Source organism: Vitis riparia, chromosome 16, assembly GCF_004353265.1.
Source record: "Vitis riparia cultivar Riparia Gloire de Montpellier isolate 1030 chromosome 16, EGFV_Vit.rip_1.0, whole genome shotgun sequence".
Taxonomy (NCBI): domain Eukaryota; kingdom Viridiplantae; phylum Streptophyta; class Magnoliopsida; order Vitales; family Vitaceae; genus Vitis; species Vitis riparia.
In genome coordinates this window covers 19168775-19188996 of record NC_048446.1, presented here as the reverse complement: position 1 = coordinate 19188996, position 20222 = coordinate 19168775, and the positions used below count along the sequence as shown (strand labels likewise).

General features: G+C 35.0%; 3 protein-coding genes across 4 annotated transcripts; 1 reads left to right on the top strand and 2 right to left on the bottom strand.

Moving 5' to 3' along the window:
• Positions 1-381: 381 nt before the first annotated feature.
• On the bottom strand, positions 382-9732 carry LOC117933569 (protein SGT1 homolog). 2 transcript variants are annotated; one of them, XM_034854992.1, is made up of 10 exons: positions 9494-9732; positions 7579-7648; positions 6023-6147; positions 3778-3907; positions 3489-3585; positions 3290-3355; positions 2548-2686; positions 1080-1171; positions 864-968; positions 382-743 (listed from the first exon to the last, which is right to left on the bottom strand). In XM_034854992.1, the coding sequence occupies exons 1-10, from the start codon at positions 9651-9653 to the stop codon at positions 636-638; spliced, it is 1092 nt and encodes a 363-aa protein (XP_034710883.1). In that variant the 5' UTR covers positions 9654-9732; the 3' UTR covers positions 382-635. The 2 variants fall into 2 exon arrangements, with proteins under 2 accessions (XP_034710883.1, XP_034710884.1); XM_034854993.1 differs by having other exon boundaries at positions 1080-1165.
• Positions 9733-12542: 2810 nt separating this feature from the next.
• On the top strand, positions 12543-15408 carry LOC117933471 (pentatricopeptide repeat-containing protein At5g52850, chloroplastic). Its single transcript, XM_034854845.1, has one exon. It carries the CDS (start codon positions 12671-12673, stop codon positions 15311-15313), a length of 2643 nt encoding a protein of 880 aa, XP_034710736.1. The 5' UTR covers positions 12543-12670; the 3' UTR covers positions 15314-15408.
• Positions 15409-15960: 552 nt separating this feature from the next.
• On the bottom strand, positions 15961-20017 carry LOC117932935 (probable NADH dehydrogenase [ubiquinone] 1 alpha subcomplex subunit 5, mitochondrial). Its single transcript, XM_034854259.1, has 2 exons — positions 19632-20017; positions 15961-16362 (listed from the first exon to the last, which is right to left on the bottom strand). Exons 1-2 carry the CDS (start codon positions 19942-19944, stop codon positions 16166-16168), a joined length of 510 nt encoding a protein of 169 aa, XP_034710150.1. The 5' UTR covers positions 19945-20017; the 3' UTR covers positions 15961-16165.
• Positions 20018-20222: the final 205 nt, after the last annotated feature.

The following is a 20222-nucleotide window of genomic DNA, read 5'->3' as shown; positions in this document are numbered from 1 at the left end:
GAAAACTGAGTCTAGAAACAATGTACTCTTGTAAACAAATAAGAGTATGCATATTAATAAATCTATAAAAGGTGTCAAACTAAAGTGACGAACACAATATATCAGAGGTATACAAAAGGGTCCAACCATTCTATAAAACCTAATAAAGAAGTGCGGCCTTTCAGTCCTAGAAGGAACCCTTAAGACCATATATACAGATATAACTTCATAAACCGAAAAAGATGTTTTTCATATTTGAATTTCCAAAGAGAACTGTTTTTAAAAACTATTATTTGAAAACTGTTTTACAAAACGTTCTTAAACAGACTCATAGTTGTTGATTTTCTATAAATACCACAAGAAATAGGTAAGTTGGCTCTTGAATAACAAAAGGACAAGCAATTCTCCACAAACATTAGACACAATTCATCAATCATTTCAATTAAATGGCAAACCAGTAGCAAGGTTAACGGACATACAGGGGGGCAGTTCTAGCAAACCAAATTGTTTTAAATGGGAAGAATACCTAGGGCATGTCCAAACACAAGACTCCTAAAGATTAAGCTATAAGGAGGAAAAGCCGAAATCATGTCAATAGAGCAGAAGAGCAAAATCGCATAATAAAATACTTATACACAATTTAGAGGAGAAATAACTCAGTACTCCCATTTCTTCATCTCCATGCCATCGGGAGGGCTTCCCTCAACCTTCTTCGATCCAACTTCCTTCCAGTTTGTCGACAGCACTGTCCCATTTGACTCCACCTGTTAAAAAATAGCCCCAAGAAAAACAATGTCACCTTCCGTTAATTTGCTAATTTCCCTTTTATAATCCCATACTCAATTAGAATGATATTTTATGTAACTCCGGTATTGAAGTCTTACAAAAGATTTTTGCATGGCCCTTCTTGTGTCTTCGTCTGCATCTTTGTATATGTCCCGGAAAAATTTGTTCAGAGCTGCATCTCCATCCAGCTTTTCTTCTTTCTCCTGAAATTCAAACCACCAAAGAGTTGACCCCCAAATACAATTCCTCAGGTTCTCATATGATGTTAAACAATAATGAAAACCAAAGTAACAGGATCTAGATTGCAGGCAAACCTCCTTCTTGACTTGTGCTTCCAGCTTATCCCAATCTACCAATTTAGTCTTAGAGGACGGGTAAGTGGGCCTTTGAGATGCAACACCTGCAACTTGAAAAAGGAAATAAGCTTATTAGCATGATAGGAAACTTTATGCTGCAAAATGGTGACAGGATCATGATTTTCAAGCTAACAAATCCTCTCTAGGCAAACACATTAATAATCGATCACTCAATGTCCTCTGTTATTCCAAAATGTTACAATCTTGGAGAAGCATCAACAGATTGATACAAAAGCAAAAGAAATACCAAATCTATTGTCAAGATTTTCAAGCTAACAAAATCTCTTCAGGCAAACACATTAATAATCGATCACTCAATGTCCTCTGTTCTTCCAAAATGTTATAATCTTGGAGAAGCATCAACAGATTGTTACGAAAGCAAAAGAAATACCAAATCTATTGTCGCGTTTGCCATGTTGAGATTTGTCACTGCTGCAAATATCACACAGCAATTCTTTTATGTGCTCTTCTCCAATTGCAACACTATATAAAAACAAAAATTGTATTTTGAGGATGCTGTTTATTAGTGATAGCAATAAGTGAAGACTGCATTCTCAAAACTGCATTATGAGGAAGCAACCTACCCTTGCTAGCAATTAAGTGAAGACTGCAAGTCTTAAAATGGGATTATAGATGTAATCATTTCACATACTCCATTGACCCACAACATGCAATCAAGGAGAGTAACCACATCAAGGGATGCACTTGTCCTCCATAGAATGCCATGAGTGTTCTGAAATTTGATGGTTTTTTACAGATGAGGGAGGGCAAATAAAGTGTGTGCTGGGCTGATGGATCATGATGGTATAAACAGATCCAGGAGTTGTGAAACTGATGATCCTGGATGTGAGCTTAACAAGGATAGACACACAAGCATAAGAACATCCTCACTAAATGGCATTGGATAGATATCGTGTCCAATGGGTTCTTCTTTCCATGTAGATATAGAATAGTATTTTCAGGATGAATTTTTCAGTTTACTTGGTATCAAACAAAAACATGGCCTCTAAAATGAGGTTTCAATTTAGGAGACAGTATCACTCAGACACCCAAAAGAATAAAAGAAAAAAAAAATTGCATACATACATGCATATATATATATATATATGGTTGCGGTTTGCAACAGTGATAAATATGAACAAAACTCAGCATTAAGGAAGCAGGACAAGAACAAAGAGCTACTGTACAAAGTGAAAGTAAACATGATATATATTTTCAGAAGCAGCAGAGAAAATTGATATATCGATTATCAGTGTCTTCAACCTGGAAACACTGTCAAATTGCTGCAACTGTTAACTTATCCTAGTTCTGGTTTTTAGACCCATAATTTGGAAGCAACTTGGGGTGGGGGGTGGTAATTAAATCTTCTCCTGCTCAATCTCTGGGTGGATTAAAAGAAGGGCAGTTTACAAGCATAACAACTTACTTGTAGATACATTTATCCTCTGTGGAACTGTATTTTCCTTGCTGAATTCAAGAGAAGTCCACTGAATTTCTTCAGCTTTTGCAAGTCGGATTTCAATTTTGGTTGACAATACTTCATATCTACACTTGTCGGGTATTATCTGTTTGTCAAAACCAAACACCAGATGATAAACTCAGCATCCAGAATAAGTGAAATGAATTAGATATTCCTATAATACTAGACTACAAAAACTAGATCAACCAATGGAACACAATATTTTGCCTTCCAAATAAAGCATCACGAACAGAATACTTGTTACAGATATTGCTATCATTCTTAGAACTCACAGTCTAACTGTTTCAGAGTACCCCAAACCTTTTCAGTCAAAAAATTAAATAAAAAAGATTGAAGCCCCTATTTATTTTTTACCAACGCACTTAAGGAAGGATTTTCCATATATCTTCAGTTACTGCCAAGGAAAAAAAAGGAAAAGAGAAGCAAAACAATTCACAACCAAGATCTATTTCCTTTTCTGAAGTTTTCCAAGAAACAAACAGAGGGAGATCATACTCTAAGTCAATAGGCCAGGTATATACACATGCACTTCCTTAGTTTTGTCCAAAAACATTCTTGTTTTTAGGTTTCTTCAAATATCTAAAGAAATTCTTGGGCATTAGATAATCACTAGTCCATTCCTAAATGTTTGGTACCAATAAAACTTATTTACAAAGTAGTTTCTAACAACATGAAATATGAGCCTTACCTTTCCAAATAAGCGAGGTTGAAAATGATATGCAACATCACCAGGAACATCAATGCTGACACTCAGCTGCAAAGCAACCAAAAAGAAGAATTAGCATAATCATCAAATCAATGTCTACCAAGAAGATCTAAATAACTAAACACAAAGTCACTATGAAACAGAATAAAAATGAGAAGTATCGAGTTGAGATGAACCATACTATTTGTTCACCAAAGTCAACAACAACATTTTCATCTGGTACGCCTTTTGCAAATATGGTGACAACCACTTCTTGTGGTTTCTGGTAATATACATGCCTGCACATATGTTATACATTTAATGATCATGAAACTGCTAATGGACAGTATTAATGAATCACTGAAATTGCAAACATATACAATCTCCTAGGCAACCTTAAAAGAAGACTAGAAAGTATATATACACAAAATAATGTTACTCTCTTGTCTATGTACCAAACAAATGGCACAGACAAGCAAGTGTAACCATACCTGTATTTTGGTTTGCTTGCTGTTACCATTGGCACCTGATGAACTTTCTCTGCAGCTACAACAGTTTCAGGAGATTCAACAGCTTCAGGGGCTTGTACCACTGACTGCTTTGGTAGGCCATCAGTTTCCTCTGAACAAACATTCAAATCCATCAGCAAGATCAAAATCAGGCCATTAAAATATTAGCAATAATTTCTAAAACATGACATAATTTTTCCTTGACTGTCCTTCCGAAGAAACTCTTGTTTCAATTCCGAAGAAAACTAAAACATCTCACTGAAAGCAGTTCACCAGCTTCATTAATGTCCACAGGAACTAGAATAATCTGGGCCTTCGAATTTCTCAGCTTTTGCCAAGGTGTAAACTTGTATACATAAATTTGACATCATGGAAAATATATAGATACAAAAATAAAATTAATAAACAATCTTTTTGACGTTACCTATCAAAAAAAATTATTTATTAATTGTAATATTTAAAGGAAAAAAAAAAAAAAGCACTTCCATCATGGATTAAGAAGGCACATAATGCCAGCATTTATGCACATAAAATGCCAATGTTTAGTGGTGAGTATTTCCAGACAAATAAATGCTAACTTCCAATGGAAGCAACTAGATTATGAATTAGTAACTAGATTATCTCCCCATCAAGCAGTTTACTAAACTATGACATAAGCTTCTTCAATAGGCTTAAAGTATACAAAGAAGAAGAAAACACCCGCTCCCCAGCTGGAACAAATCAGCTGCCAACAACGGAGGTGCAAAAGGAACCCCACCCTCAACGGGTTTTCTTCAATACTTACCTACTAGTTATTATTTAATTCTTACCTCGTAACATAACTACAAAATTTCAAAAGCACCCAACCACACAAAGTCCCAATTTCAATGATTAAATTTCCAAAACAGGCTGCTTGTCTACCGGGCTAGGTGTGTTTAGTTGGGCTTGAGGAACCACATTGATGGGGGCTTATAAAGCTACTTGGATCCCCAACCTAGAATTTCATTCATATCCTTAACAAGTTTTTTCCCCTTTTCCTCCCTTTTTTCCTATCAAAATAATCTTATACCTCCACTCTGCTGCAAAATGTAAAATGATGACAACCAGAAAAACGTAAAACAGTGACAACCAGTGCCAAGAAAAAGGAGTGATCTTTCTCTGGCATAAAGTATCAGATGCATCAACAGTTATGCTATACACATCATATTTCCTATTCAAGTAACAGAGAAGTATAAGCTAATTGAATTCTATTCATTTTCCTATTCCTATTTGAGCTAACTAGGTTCTTGACAATCTCAACCGAAAGCTGCCTAAAGCCACAGATGAGAGGAAACTGGCCCCATTTATCATCCCGTAAAAGATGCTATGAATAATTCAAACACAACATAGATGATAACTTTTTCAATATGCACCCAAAACATACAAATATTGCACAGAATGCAAATAAAAATTACATGTTAAGCATTACTTTTACAGTCCTCCCAATGATAAATAGGAGAAACAAACAATTCAGTAATACTTGGCTACTAATGCATTCAAGTCTAAGCACAAAAAATAGGGAATAAAAATAAAAACTTATTCAAAAGATCAACCAAAAAACAGAAAGTATATTCCCATCCTTGGAAAAAAGTAGTAGAGATTGGTCGCGTTGAATACAAACAACAGAACCAGTAAATCGTATATAGACTGATTATAGGTTAACCAACCTGTATATAGGATACCAAAAAATCCACTAGGAGCATTTCCCACAGGCATATGGAATAATGTCTTTTCCAAAGGGCTTGCCAGTCAACCATTAAAGCATCCAGAAGCATAGACATAACATTATTTGAGTTCCATTACATTTTAATCCAACTACAGCTCAAATTTTTATTCACAAATATGAAAAATTCATCTTTAAATTAGCACTAGACTGTAAACTAACATATTTTATCTTGAACTACAACGGTGCAGACAGAGTTCAGCAGAAATGAAAACCCAAACATACTGCCACTGTCTGTGACTGAATAGATCTCTACGCACCACAAGATCTTGGTCATGCATCATGAGACTATTAAAACAATAAAAATAAATAAATATATATACACACACAAATATATATATATCACATATCATATGATAAAAAACAAAAAAGTACATCACAGAAGATCCAAATTATTTTTAATGAAAATAGAGTATATTGAATTCGACTATAATATAATCTCATATATTTTAGCACCATAGGATCAGGTTAGAGCCAAAAATTGACCTGCAATGCGCTCTTCGCATTCTTTTATCAAATTAGTGAATCTTGAATCTCCCGGTGCCAAGGAAGCCCCTGTTTCGAAGGCTGCCTTAGCAGTTTGATATTCCTCAAGCTTCATACATGCAGTGCTGTGAAACAAAAAAAAAAATGAATTAAATGAAATTACTGGGGAAGTGCTAAAAGAGGACTGCTAAAAAAGGTAAAAACATAAGACAACAGTGATTCAGAGCAGGTAACAGTATACAATAGCCAAGGGCCAGGGCACAAATTAAGTGGGCTATAAATTGCAAAACAAGGCAACCAATGACGAGTGAATGAAGAACCAATAACACTAATGCATGATGTAACTACTTGTGAAACATAGCAAGACCATGCACCCTACTATGACTAACTCATCAAAATAAGAAAAACAATGCAACCTCCAAAAAATCCTGCCACACTTCTTCAGATCTTACAACGTACACAAAGTAGTTACTTACATGGAAAAGGAAGCAAAAACAACCATCTCTCAATTTTCAAATAACATTGGGAAAGAAGCTATTCTGAAAATGATTCTTACATAAGCACAAACTATAACCTTATTACAATTCTTGTCTACTTGCAGAATGATAAATCTAACCCTTCACAAGTTTCCTCCTCCTCCTCCTTTCAAATATACCACAGGAAACAAATTGGAGTTGCCCTCCAATCCTTCCTACTAACTTTATAATGAACTTTCAATGTCCCAAACACATATTGAAACTGACATTGAGAGAAAGCGGATTACTAAAAAAAAAGAAGACCATCAACCATAAGCCAAGCTTAATAAAGTAATTATAAACTGCAAACAAGTCTAAGATGGCCAAATCTGCCAAAAACAAATCATATATTTTTCAAGCTGTTAATCTTTTAGGATCATATTTTTAAAGTCTCTGAACCCAACCTTAGCACCATGCATACGTTGGTTGAATTTCTTTGTTGAGAGATCATTACATTCTTCAATCAAAAAACTTTATGAAAACCTCTAGAAGAAATTATGAGGGCACACTGACCACCTCTAACACTTAAAACTTACAAGTCAAGAAAACCCATGAGAAATATAATGTTTTCCATCGAGTCAATTCATGTCTACAAGGGGGAAAAAATGTGAACATGCATTTTAATAAGATCAAAATGCTGCTTATAGCAAAACCTGCAAAATACACAAAGTAATTTAAAAAATAAAATAACTTCCATCCATTAAGCTACATTAAGAAAACTTTCTCCTCCAAAATATGTAGAAGTATCATATAGAATCAGATAATTTCACAAACATTCTAATCAAAATGAATAAACACAATATAAATATTTATGCTACAATTAATAAAATAGACCTCCACACCATCCTTCCTCCCTCAAAATAGATGATCAGATGCTTTCACTTTACATATATAAGACTGCCCAAGTGCTGAATTTAATAAAACTCTAGCAGTAGCTAATTACACTGAAAGCATATGTCAAATGCTGCTGAATGAATTGGCACCATCACTGATGACATAAAATAAATATACATATCAATTTGCAAAGTCCAAGGCACTTACCCTTTCCGCAAGAATGCTTTAGACATTGATGGGTCCAACTCAATTGCTCTGTTTGCATCAGCAACAGCCTCTGCTCAAAAAATTGAAAAAGTTAGCCACCAGCCTCTCATAAGGAGAACTTGATTTGCATGTTGTGCAAAAATGTGAATGGTACCATAAATCAAGACAAAATAAAAACAAGCATCCATAAATATGAATAAGTATACATAGTCATAAGCCTGTCTTCATCTCTTCCTTTTCCTTAATTTTTTCAACAACCAACCAAAGGTAAAAGAAATAGAATAAAATTCAAGCTCTATGGAAACATGGTGGTTCAATTTGATATTGTCTAAGGAGAAGTTAGAATACAGGTGTGGGGCTTCGATTATCAGAGAATAGAGACTTTACAAATAAAGCCCAAGGATTGGCATTCCATTGCTTTCAATATCAAAGAAACAAAACAAATAGACTCAAAGTGGTCTTTTAGTTCCTACGATTTTCTCATCAAATAGGAATAACAAAAACAACAAACAAGATAAATATAGTAGCCTTCTTTTTTTTTTTTGGTCCTCAATTTTCTCAAAAAGACAGAAACGTAATGTAGGTTCATCATGTCAATAGAAGTAAATTCCACGCATTCTCCACTGAACTAAGCGTATGGCTCTACTGAATTTAACATCTTTTTTCAATCTCAAGCAACAAAGAAAGGAAAACCTGAAAGCAAGTTTGCTTTTGTTAAATAGAAAAAATGATGATCCAAGAATAAGTTTTCAAAAACAATAATAAAAAACAGATAGGCATTGTTAATAATAATTTGCCTACCTAGCAGAGGGAAAAATAATAATACACAATAAAATCTTGTGTTTTTATTAGGAAACACATACGTGAGTAAGAAGGGACAACAATTTTAAAAATTTATTTGGTTGGGATAGTCAAAAATGATGAGTAGAGAAACTATATCACAAAGAACTTGAGACATGGGGTTTATTCCTCGTTGGAACCTCAGTTCACCAAACATGACTTATTCAAGCCTTGGTTAAGTTCCAAATGAGTTCCATATGAATCAAACATGATGCAACCAACAAAATGTGTACACCTATTCAATTAAATTGCAAGAATTGGTAGGACAATAATTGGAAGCAGGAGCACAGGAACAAAGAAACTGAAATGAATTGATTTTTAGTGCTAGTATTTACAATGAAAACCCTTTCTTTCCAAATCAAGGAGATAAAGAGCTATTCTCTAGCCCATTTAAGTTTTATGCTTTTTTGTCAATTCTCTTTCTTTCGCCCTCAAATCAGAAAAGCGATTGTTAGTTAGTTTACTTCTAACTCCTAATGAGAGCATACCTCTCCTGCGTTTCAAGTTAGATCAAGTGCTTCTAGCCGTTCCAAAAATCCCCAGAACTTCCTTTTTATTTTTTCCCAGAATTGAATTCCTAATTTTTGACAAATCCTTCTTTCTTCGAAACTATGCCTGGAGTGACAAAACTATCCTAGTTGGAAGAGAATACAGAGAATCGCATTGGATTTTTGGGGCTTTATATCCAAAGCATCATCAATACAAAATTCTCCCTTTCTCGCTTAATTCTGAAAAATAGTTCTAAAGGAAAAATAGATATATCCTTCTAACAACTTTTAGCAACCAAGCAAAGCTTTTCCTCCTCCTCTTCTTAAAAGAACCAAACCTATGCCAAGACAACAAGCACAACCCTGCCCTAAAACTCACAATTTTCCCCCCTCTCTTGTCCCTTGTCCTCTCAGCAACCAAGCCACACGATCCAGGCACACCACACCAAAAACAACCAAATAAAACAGAGACAGCCATCACAACAACTAAAATCAATCAAAGCCAATACCAACACAACAACACGAAACGCAAAATTAAATATCCCGGATTTTCTGGAAAACCAAACAGAAGAGTGATTGATCGATACCAGTGAAGTTGTTGAGTTTGATGTTGGCCTGAGATCGTTCAACATAGAGCTCGGCATGATTAGGGTTTATTTCGATGGCCTGAGTGTACAGGTCAACGGCGAGTTCAAAGTGGTCGTCGATGAAGGCCTTGCCGGCTCTGATCTCCAGATCGGACGCCATTGGAGATGAGTCTCCAGAAGGAGCTAGAACACAGAAGTATAAAATTTGGTGAATTAGGGAATCGGAGAGCAGTGATTGGAGCTCCACTTGATGTGCTTTATAAAGCCGCTCAAGTCTACCCTCAAGTCGTTATTGGATTCCAATAACAATTTTTTTTTTTCTAAAAATAGCAGAAACCCGTTTTTGCCCTCGGCCGTGTCCCCACTCGTCGTCGTCGGCTTCCGAGGAAGAGAATTATTAAGCACACCTACCTTTCCACATTCACACCCACATCGTTTGAAAAAAAAAAAAAAATTGAGGAAGACAAACGAAAGAGCAGATCTAAGTAACGTCGTGTTTGCCAAAAATAATAATATATTTTTAGAAAAAATTCTTAACTCTCCGTTTCTTTTTTCCCAACTTTTTATTTATTAAAATCCTAATCAATAACTATAAAAATGTTAATTAATATTTAAAAAAGACATTTACCCGGTAGTCCAATTAGTCAAAGTAAACCCTAGACAATATGGTCCTAGTAAATAACACATAGTTTTGGATTTGAATAGTATATACTTTGAATTTATTCGAGCCTAATTATTACAGGACAATCAACACCCGAAAAATTTGATCATAAAAGGTTTTTCCATTATAATAGGAAAATTTTAAAGTGTCAAATCAATATGGATGGAAGATACAATTTAGATAATTAAAAATATATAATAAAATTTAGACACTTGGATATGGGTACTTGTATACAAGACAAAAGTTTTTTTAAAAAAAAATGTTTTTGGAAATGTTTTTATTAATAGTATTTTCTGTAAAAGTGCTTTTAAAAATCATGTGAGAAATTTTTTTGATTTTTAAAAGTATTTATTTTTTTAAGTTAAAAGTCTTTTAAAGAATTTCGTTAAACAGATTCTAAAACTATATTTATTAACAAATTAACTTCGACAAAATTTAATCAAAACTTTAAATAGGGATGAAATGGTAAGGCAATTTCAAAATTTGCCTTTTTGTCCTTTTTTTTTTTTTTTTTTACTCAAGTATATGCACTTTTGATCTTTTTAAATTGGAATATTTCATTCGTGTGTTAGGGTTTAAGAATTTTTCAATTATTCTTAAGGGAAATTGGATGGAAGAAGCTTTCGTATGGAAAATATTATAATTTAAGTTTCATAGCTGTATGCATAGAACTTTGGGATCCCTAATTTAATCTAAAATAATTAAAATTTAGTGTCCAGCTAGGACAAAGATTCTTTATTTGGAATTAAGATGATAATGGATCCATCATAAAGGTTAAGGCTCTTTTTTTTTTTTTTCTTTTTTTCTTTTTTTTTTTCTTTTTTGTCAGACCTTGAGATTATAAAAAGAAGGATAATGACAAATCACAGCTAAGTAGATTAAAATTATATTATAATTTTGGTTTTTTTATAAATACAACTTGGTGATGTTTTCAAGAAAAATTGTAAATTAATAAAAACGTGTTACGAATAGCAATTGGATGATAATAATAATGTCTTTTAAAAAACATCCAAAATAAAAAGATATATTTTTAGAAATATTTTTACCAACTTAGGAGGAAAAAAAATTGATTAAAGAATTTTAGGTTATATTTAGTTCCTGTAAAATTTGAGGCAAAATACGAGGGAAAACAAAATAAAGATGAAAATTCGGAAAAAATAAAAAATGAAAGAAAATAAAAAAAATTAAAATTAATAAATTATTTTATATGTTATTTTAAACTCATTTGGCTTGTTTTAATTTTTATATATAAAGATTAAACAATTTTAAAATATATAAGTTCACATCTAATTTAAATTATACTTGATTTTTTATATTTTTCATAATTTTTTTAGAAACCAAACATGCCTTTAAGAAAAATTGAAATTTTAAAAAGAGAGGGGACAACCTTATTACAAAATCTTTGTTGGGTTCCTTCTATAAATTTCACTGATCATTATTGATTCAATGAGTACCATCCCTTATTCAATGAAGGTAATTGGTTAATGATTTTTTCCTTCATGTCAACGAGGGTATACAAGTCAATTTAATAATTTTTTAAAAAAAATATTGAGTGTGTTTTACTAAATGATTTTAATATTTAAAATATAAATTAATTAATAATTTTAAATTAATAATTCAATCATAATTTAAAGTTATTTTAAATAGTTAAGTTTTGTAAAATGTTAATTCAGGTCGAGAACCTCTTTCATGGGGGAGTTGCGGAAGTTATGAATTTCATTTTCTGATAGTATCTTGGAAAATTTATTTCTTGTATCGAAGACTAGGAAGATAAATAATCATTCTTAGAATCATTTGTTTCCCTTATTTCAATTATCCTTTGCTTTATAGGCTACGGTTACTTATATTTAGTATCTAGCAGAATTGGATTCTATCATTCTAATAGAAAGCTATTAATGCATTCTATGATATTGACATTTAAATCCGATAATAATGACTTGGTCAAACCACCATAATTTAGATTGAAAAAAACAAAGAGAAAAGCCAAATAATTTTCTTCACAATATACACACTATGAATGGGAATACAATACAATACAATTCCCCACATTTGGTAGAAAAAGACTATAAAGAAGAAAAATATTTTTCATATATAAATAATATCATACATAATTGTCAACAAGAATTATTATGAGATTCAGATCAAAATGTTAAGTAATCTAAAAATTATATAAATTGAAAAATATAAATAAAATTATTGAATAAAATCTAAAAATTAAAATCACATTTATTTTATTAATTCAACCTATTATTATTAGATTTGTGCTAGTAAGTAAATATTTTTTTTTAAAAAAATTCTAATATTATCATCTTTATTCTGCATTTTCCTTAAAACATTCTCCGTTTGTGTGTTTTCTCCGTTTCTAGAAGGCATCCTCGCCAACGCCTTTTCTGTACCGTTTTCATTTTTCTCAATTTTTGAAAACAGAAACTCCGTACTCTTGCTCGTCACCAGCCGTCTTCCTGCTACCTCCGGCGGAGAGTAACTGATCGGAGACGGTGACCACGCAGAGAGATATGATATGGAGAACAACTGTATCCAAGATACCCAGCAACATTGAGTACTCACTCCTCAAAGACATTGTCTCATTCTGCAACTCAAGGTCCGTACGAGATGGGATTTGCATTCACAGTGCCATTATCAAAATGGGTTTTCAGGAAGACATGTTTCTTAGTAACAATCTGTTGTCTCTATATGGAAAGTGTTTTGGAGTGGCGGAAGCACGCCAATTGTTCGATGAAATGCCTTGTAGAGATGTTGCGTCTTGGACAATGCTCATGTCCGCTTATGGGAAAATTGGAAACCATGAAGAGGCTCTTGAACTGTTTGACTCAATGTTGATTTCTGGGGAATACCCAAATGAGTTTACGCTCTCGACTGCATTGCGGTCGTGTTCTGCTTTGAGGGAATTCAATCATGGGACTCGACTTCAGGCGCTTGTGACAAAGTCTGGGTTTGATTCAAATCCGGTTTTAGGCAGTGCTTTGATTGATTTTTACTCCAAATGTGGGTGTACTCAAGAAGCATACAGAGTATTTGAGTATATGAACAATGGGGATATTGTTTCTTGGACTATGATGGTGTCTTCCTTTGTTGAAGCAGGGAGTTGGAGTCAAGCTTTACAACTTTATCACCGAATGATCCAAACTGGGGTTGCTCCAAATGAGTTTACCTTTGTGAAGCTTTTGGCTGCATCCAGTTTTCTTGGTTTGAAATATGGGAAATTAGTGCATGCCCATTTGATGATGTGGCGGATTGAACTGAATTTGGTTTTGAAGACAGCCCTTGTAGATATGTACTGTAAATGCCAGAGCATAGAGGATGCTGTCAAGGTTTCAAAACTGACGCTAGAATATGATGTATTTTTGTGGACTGCCATCATCTCTGGTTTCACTCAAAGCTTGAAGTTCAGGGAGGCTATCACTGCATTTCATGAGATGGAGACCTCTGGAGTTGTACCGAATAATTTTACCTATTCTGGTATCCTAAATGCTTGTTCATCAATCCTGGCACTGGACTTGGGTAAACAGATTCACTCAAGGGTTATCATGGCTGGATTGGAGAATGATGTTTCTGTTGGAAATTCACTTGTCGACATGTATATGAAATGTTCCAACATGATAGAAGATGCTGTGAGGGCATTTAGAGGGATAGCATCACCCAATGTCATCTCTTGGACCTCTCTGATTGCTGGTTTTTCTGAACATGGACTTGAGCATGAATCGATTAAGGCGTTTGGAGCAATGCAAGGTGTAGGGGTGCGACCAAATTCCTTTACGCTCTCTACCATCCTTGGAGTTTGTGGAACAATAAAGTCTCTAACTCAAACAAGGAAGCTTCACGGGTATATAATTAAAAACAATGCGGATAATGATGTAGTCGTTGGCAATGCTCTTGTAGATGCTTATGCTGGATTGGGGATGGTGGATGATGCATGGCATGTGACCAGTACGATGAAGCATAGAGATGTCATCACATACACAAGCTTAGCCACAAGAATAAATCAGACAGGTAATCATGAAATGGCATTAAACATCATCACTCACATGAACAAGGATGATCTTAGAATGGATGGATTCAGCCTCGCAAGCTTCTTATCCGCAGCAGCAGGTATACCTACAATGGAAACTGGGAAGCAGCTTCACTGTTACTCTGTGAAGTCTGGCTTAGGCAACTGGATTTCAGTCTCAAATGGCCTGGTTGACTTGTATGGGAAATGTGGATGCATACATGATGCACATAGAGCTTTTCTGGAAATTACTGAGCCGGATGCTGTATCATGGAATGGGTTAATATTTGGATTGGCATCAAATGGGCATGTCTCGTCTGCCTTATCTGCCTTTGAAGATATGAGGTTAGCTGGAGTTGAACCAGATCAGATTACATGCTTGTTAGTACTTTACGCTTGCAGTCATGGTGGCTTGGTTGATATGGGGTTGGACTATTTCCAATCTATGAGAGAAAAACATGGTATCAGACCACAACCAGATCACTATGTTTGTTTAGTTGATCTCCTTGGTCGAGCAGGCCGGCTAGAGGAGGCCATGAATGTAATAGAAACCATGCCTTTCAAACCAGATGCATTAATCTACAAAACACTATTGGGTGCCTGCAAACTACATGGGAACATACCTCTTGGGGAACATATGGCAAGACAAGGCCTCGAGCTTGACCCTTCTGATCCAGCATTCTATGTACTGCTTGCTAACCTGTATGATGATTCTGGCCGGTCCGAGCTAGGGGAGAAAACTCGGAGGATGATGAGGGAGAGAGGCGTGAGGAAGAATCCTGGTCAGAGCTGGATGGAGGAGAGGAACATGGTTCATCTCTTCACAGCAGGAGATACATCACATCCACAGATAGGTAAGATTCATGAAAAGATTGAATCACTGATAGCTCAGTTTAGGAATCAGGGAATTTGGTATCAAGAAAATAGAGCTTTGGCCCATCACAGTGAGAAATTGGCTGTTGCATTTGGCCTTATCAGTACACCACCAAAAGCTCCAATACGCATTATTAAGAACATTCGCATTTGCAGAGATTGTCATGACTTTATAATGAACGTGACTAGGTTGGTTGATAGAGAGATCATTGTGAGGGATGGGAACCGCTTCCATTCCTTCAAGAAAGGTGAGTGCTCATGTAGAGGCTATTGGTAGTTTTTCAACCAGGGAAAATCAGGATATGTTTGGGAATGTCTTTCCAAATAGGTAGTAAAGGTTTGTTTGGGAAATGGAATGTTTCATTCTCGACCTCTGTTCTATATTTCCAAATATTTTTTTAAAATAATTTTTATCCATAATATTTTATTTTTTATATTTGTAGGATTATTCTTTCAATACAAACCCTAGAAAATAAGTAAGAATAACTGAAAATAATTAAAATGTGTTCTTATAAGGGTTAAATACACTTTATTATTCAATCTTTGATGCATCTCCACATTTAAAACCCAACACTTTACCTCACTTTGCCTCCCAAACTTGTTAAAGAACACTATTAAGGAACAATATTTTGCCTCAAATTATAAACCCTTTATAAAATTATAAAAGAGATTGTCCATAGAATTATAAAAAATGTTTTTTTTAATCTTTGGTTTGGACAGAGGTAAAACCAACTTTATATTGACAACCTTAAAACCAACTTTATCAAGATTCATCTCTTGTAGAAAGATATTCTACAAATGAAACTACACTTTCTCTCCTGATGAATGATCTCTTTATTAGCCATAGAGAGCAATGGAACTGGATCATATGACAACAGAAAATTTCACAAGGAATAATGAAGGAAAAAAAGAATGAGAGGAGAATTCTTGAATAAAGCCAGCTCAACTAGAGATTATTAACTGAATGGTTCAAGCTTGTGTGCCATAAGTTGTACACTGTAGAATCCAGCGACAAACATACAGCGAGATAGCAAACATCAACAAGAGGATACAGAAAAATGGACATTAATTCATCTTTTAAATATGATGTTTCTTGATGCAAATCAAAAACAAGCCCAGCAACATACTTTTATTCCTTTGGCTGTGACTCACTAGAGGTGCCTGCAGGCGTATCCTTCTCTGGGTGAGAAGTAACAGCCTCCAGCGTATTGTAGAACTCCTCTGGGAGAGGACCTGGTCGATGCTGAGGCACATGCTTTGGAATTGGAGCATCGTTCTCAATAACCTCGCATTCATAGTCATCGGGAACACCCCATGGATCCCACTCTGCATTCCAATATAAAAAAGACATTATTAACAAATCTGATCACTTTTAATGTTTGGTGTTCTTTTAAGACAAAAACAAGCCATATGGTTCCAACACTAGAGCTGAGCTTCACCTAGAATTAGTTTGGAGGATTCACTCCATTGGACCAACGGAATAATGAGATAAACTAGTCCAGGGAGTAGAGCAAACATTTAGATCCCTAGAACTACATTTGGCCAAGGTTATTCAGGCAAAAAACAATTGCCTAGGCTTCCATATGTTACAGAGGTTCATATGCTTGCAGAACAGGAGTTGTTCATTTATTGTTACCATCTCAATAAACTTTTTTCCACAAGTTCAAACCCCTTTACATTTGATCTCAAAAGTAAAATTGTAATTTCATACATTCACAGTGCCTAAAATAAAAACTTTCTGAAATTATTATCCAACAAATATAATATAATCAGAAGGAAATAATTCGCACTGCTCTATCCAACAAATATACATCACTTCTCAATACCTATACCTACATACATTGCAAGAGCCAGTATAAGACAAGGATGGACATGGCTTCCTTATTCAAAGAAACAATATTACCTTAGAAAAAGTATGAAAAAAGAGAGGAGAGGTGGAAGATTTTTAAAGATAGAATGGTAACAGACAGCTGATCGAGGGCACTAGCAAGCAGTGGGCCATCATGTGAGATGAAGTAAATGTAATGTAAGTTCACCTATTTTATTCAACCCTGTTTATGGATTTTAGACCATTTATGCACCCAAGGATTTAAATGCTTGTGTTGCTGCTACTCCTTGGTATCACCGTTTTTGAACAAATTCATATTTTACCATAGGAACAAACCTTTTCAATGCCAAAACTCCCAAAATAATCAATGTTAACAAACTAGCATCCATGCATGACTCAGAATTTACATAAGTTGCATTAACTCTGGATCACCCCTTGGGTCAGACTATTATATGGCAGAGCAATCGGATAATCCACTTTACAACAAGCGTCATGAGTGGTGGTAAATCTTTATGCTCGGAACAAGCTATTCCATAGTATGTTCATCAGATTAAAGACTATCCACATTTCATGAATTTCACTGAGAATAGCATGGGAGAAGAAATTGATTTGAGATTAGTTAAAAAAACTAAACACCAGAGCTATAGAATTATCCAAAATGAGAACATGACTCAGCATTGCCAGGAATCTTGGAAGCCTTGAAAATGTAATTATCAATCTTAACACGAGGAAAGTCACACGAATTAGGCTCTACTTTTTTACAAGATGATAAGATCAATTAAGCTCTAATAATCATGAATATAAACATAGTCTCTAAACCTCTAAAAATGTATACAACCTAATACTCCAAAAGATGAAGCAGTGAAGAACATATGCCACATGATACATGTTTTGTTTTTTGATAAGTGAGCACAAATTGTATTAAAGGGCAAAAAGCCACAAAGCATACAGGGAGTATACAACGCAGCCACACCCAAAAACAAAAGAAACAAGTAGCCTCACCGGCCCTTAAGTAGCCGCTAGCCACTGGCATAACATCTCCTGTCACGAAGTACTCATGCAAGGATTTCTAACTTTCAAGTAAAATAAAAGGCAACAAAAACTGAAAAATAAAATTTGAAATTTTATATCTTCCCTTTTCATTAATGCTTCATAGAGATTAAATGACTAGAGTCAACTAAGTCAAATAGTTGAAGTGGGCTAGGGTTAACAGCATTGTAGAAGATTTTGGTTTCCATTGTTTTTTTTTTATAGGCAAATAAGAGAATGTATTAGAAAAACCTAGTATAGGCAAAAAGAGTACACACGAAGTATACAAGCAACGCCCAAGGAGCTAGGCTAAAAAGAAAAACCTTTCTTCTATCTAGACAAAAGCCATTCTATAAAGTCAAACAAGGACAAAGAATGAATCTCTAAATATACCCTACCCCAATTCACAAAAGTGTACAAAAAGGAGAGTTTTAGAGCTTGGTCGGTACGTTCATTGTCATTGAACACTCTTTCATTTCTTTCCTTCCATAATGTCCATTAAACAAAGGGGAGCAACCCTCCAAGCTTTTTCCTTTCTCTTACTCACAGAAGCACCATGCCAAGCTATCAAATTCCTTTTGATTGAGGAGTGCAAGACCCACTGCACATCAAAAAGGGAGAAAAGCAAGCTCCATAACATTGTAGCCTTCTTACAGAAAAGGAGCAAGTGGTCACTAGTTTCCTCTTCCATTTTACACAAGTAACATCTATTTGGTAGAATCCAGCCCCTTCTTTTAAGCTGACCAGTGGTCAAAAATCTGTTCCAAGACGCTTCCCAAGAAAAAAAACTAACTCTCATGGGAGCCCAAGATCTCCAAATAATGCTCCAAGGAAAAGGTTCACTAGAGGTAAGTGTGAGGGATCGGTAGAGAGATCTAACAGAGAAGGAGCCATTCTTACTAATCTTCCAGCTTAAAACATCCTCCACATCACTATGCAAAACCAAAGGGTGTATTTTTCGGAGCAAGCCCTCCACCTCTTCCATTTCCCAATCATTAAAGCCCTCCATAACATTGTTACTAAGTAATATAAAACTCTGCAGTTCAACGGTTTAGTTTCATTCCTTTTCCTACAATCTCCTCAACAACCAAATGGGCCAAAGAACATTTCTATTTCAAGATGGCTACTTTTTCATCTGGTTCTAGTCCTATCCTTTGAGTACATCAGATTCAGTCACTGAAAAAGAGAATCAAAAGAAAATGAAATGTTGATTCTTAATTGGTCAGAAAAATTGAAGTTACCCTGAACAAACCAAAAAGTTGTATTAGGAAGAATTAAGTTGAGACTTTTGTTTTGTAGGGTCTTTCAAGCAAACAAAAAATTCAAGCTACATTTTCTATTACTTGTCTCTCGTACTTCTCAGCAAAGCAAATACCATTTAAAGTCCTACTTGTCTATTATCCCCCATTTTCTGATCAACCAAACAGACATAATTCAAATCCAATGGAAAAAAAGGGGAACCCCAAAAATATTAACGCTCAATTTGGTTGCCAAGAAAATGCAGGAAAACGTAAGGAACTAACATCTAACCTCTTGCCTTTTCGTTATTTTCCACAAAACATAAAAGAACCACCAAACCCTAATCTCACACAAGTATCATTTCTCATCATCAACACAACAGTCAGGACTCCTTTTTCTTCATTTCCTCCAATTTCCCAGCAACCAAACAGACAAACAATACCAACAATACAAACCAAAACGAAATAAAAAATCAAACATTTCACATAATTGTACTCACCGTTCAACATGGAGAGGAGCTTGAGCTCGTCCTGCGCTTCCTCGATGAGCTCCTCCACTTGCCCACACCCCAACCGCTTCTCGATCTGCTCCCAGTCCTCCTCCTCCTGGCAAACCTTGAGGCGGTGGCTCGTGAAGCTCTCAACAGCCTTACGATAGCCCTCATCTTCGGGAACGGTCTGGATCTCGTTTAGGGTTTTGGTATAGAGGGATATAAGGACCTCACGGGCATTGGGGACCACGTCCAGTCCTACGATCCCAGTCGTCTCCTTCACCTTCGCCATCAGCGGCCGCGCAATTCGCCGGAGAAACATCGTCGCTGCTTTCTTGTGCGGCTCCTCTGCGGAATCCCTCTTCTCTTCTTAGGCTGTTGCCGTTCGGACGATTAATGACACTAGGGGTGATTTTATCATTGTGGAAATGGTTTTACCCATAGGATTTTTTATGGTTTTTTTTTTTTTTGTTTTTTTAATTTTTAATTTTTAATTTTTAATTTTTAATTTTTTTAATTTTTTTAATTTTTTTTTAATTTTTTTTATGGGGTGATTTTATATTGTTAATGAAAAAAGTTTCAGGTCTACGTAAGATGACT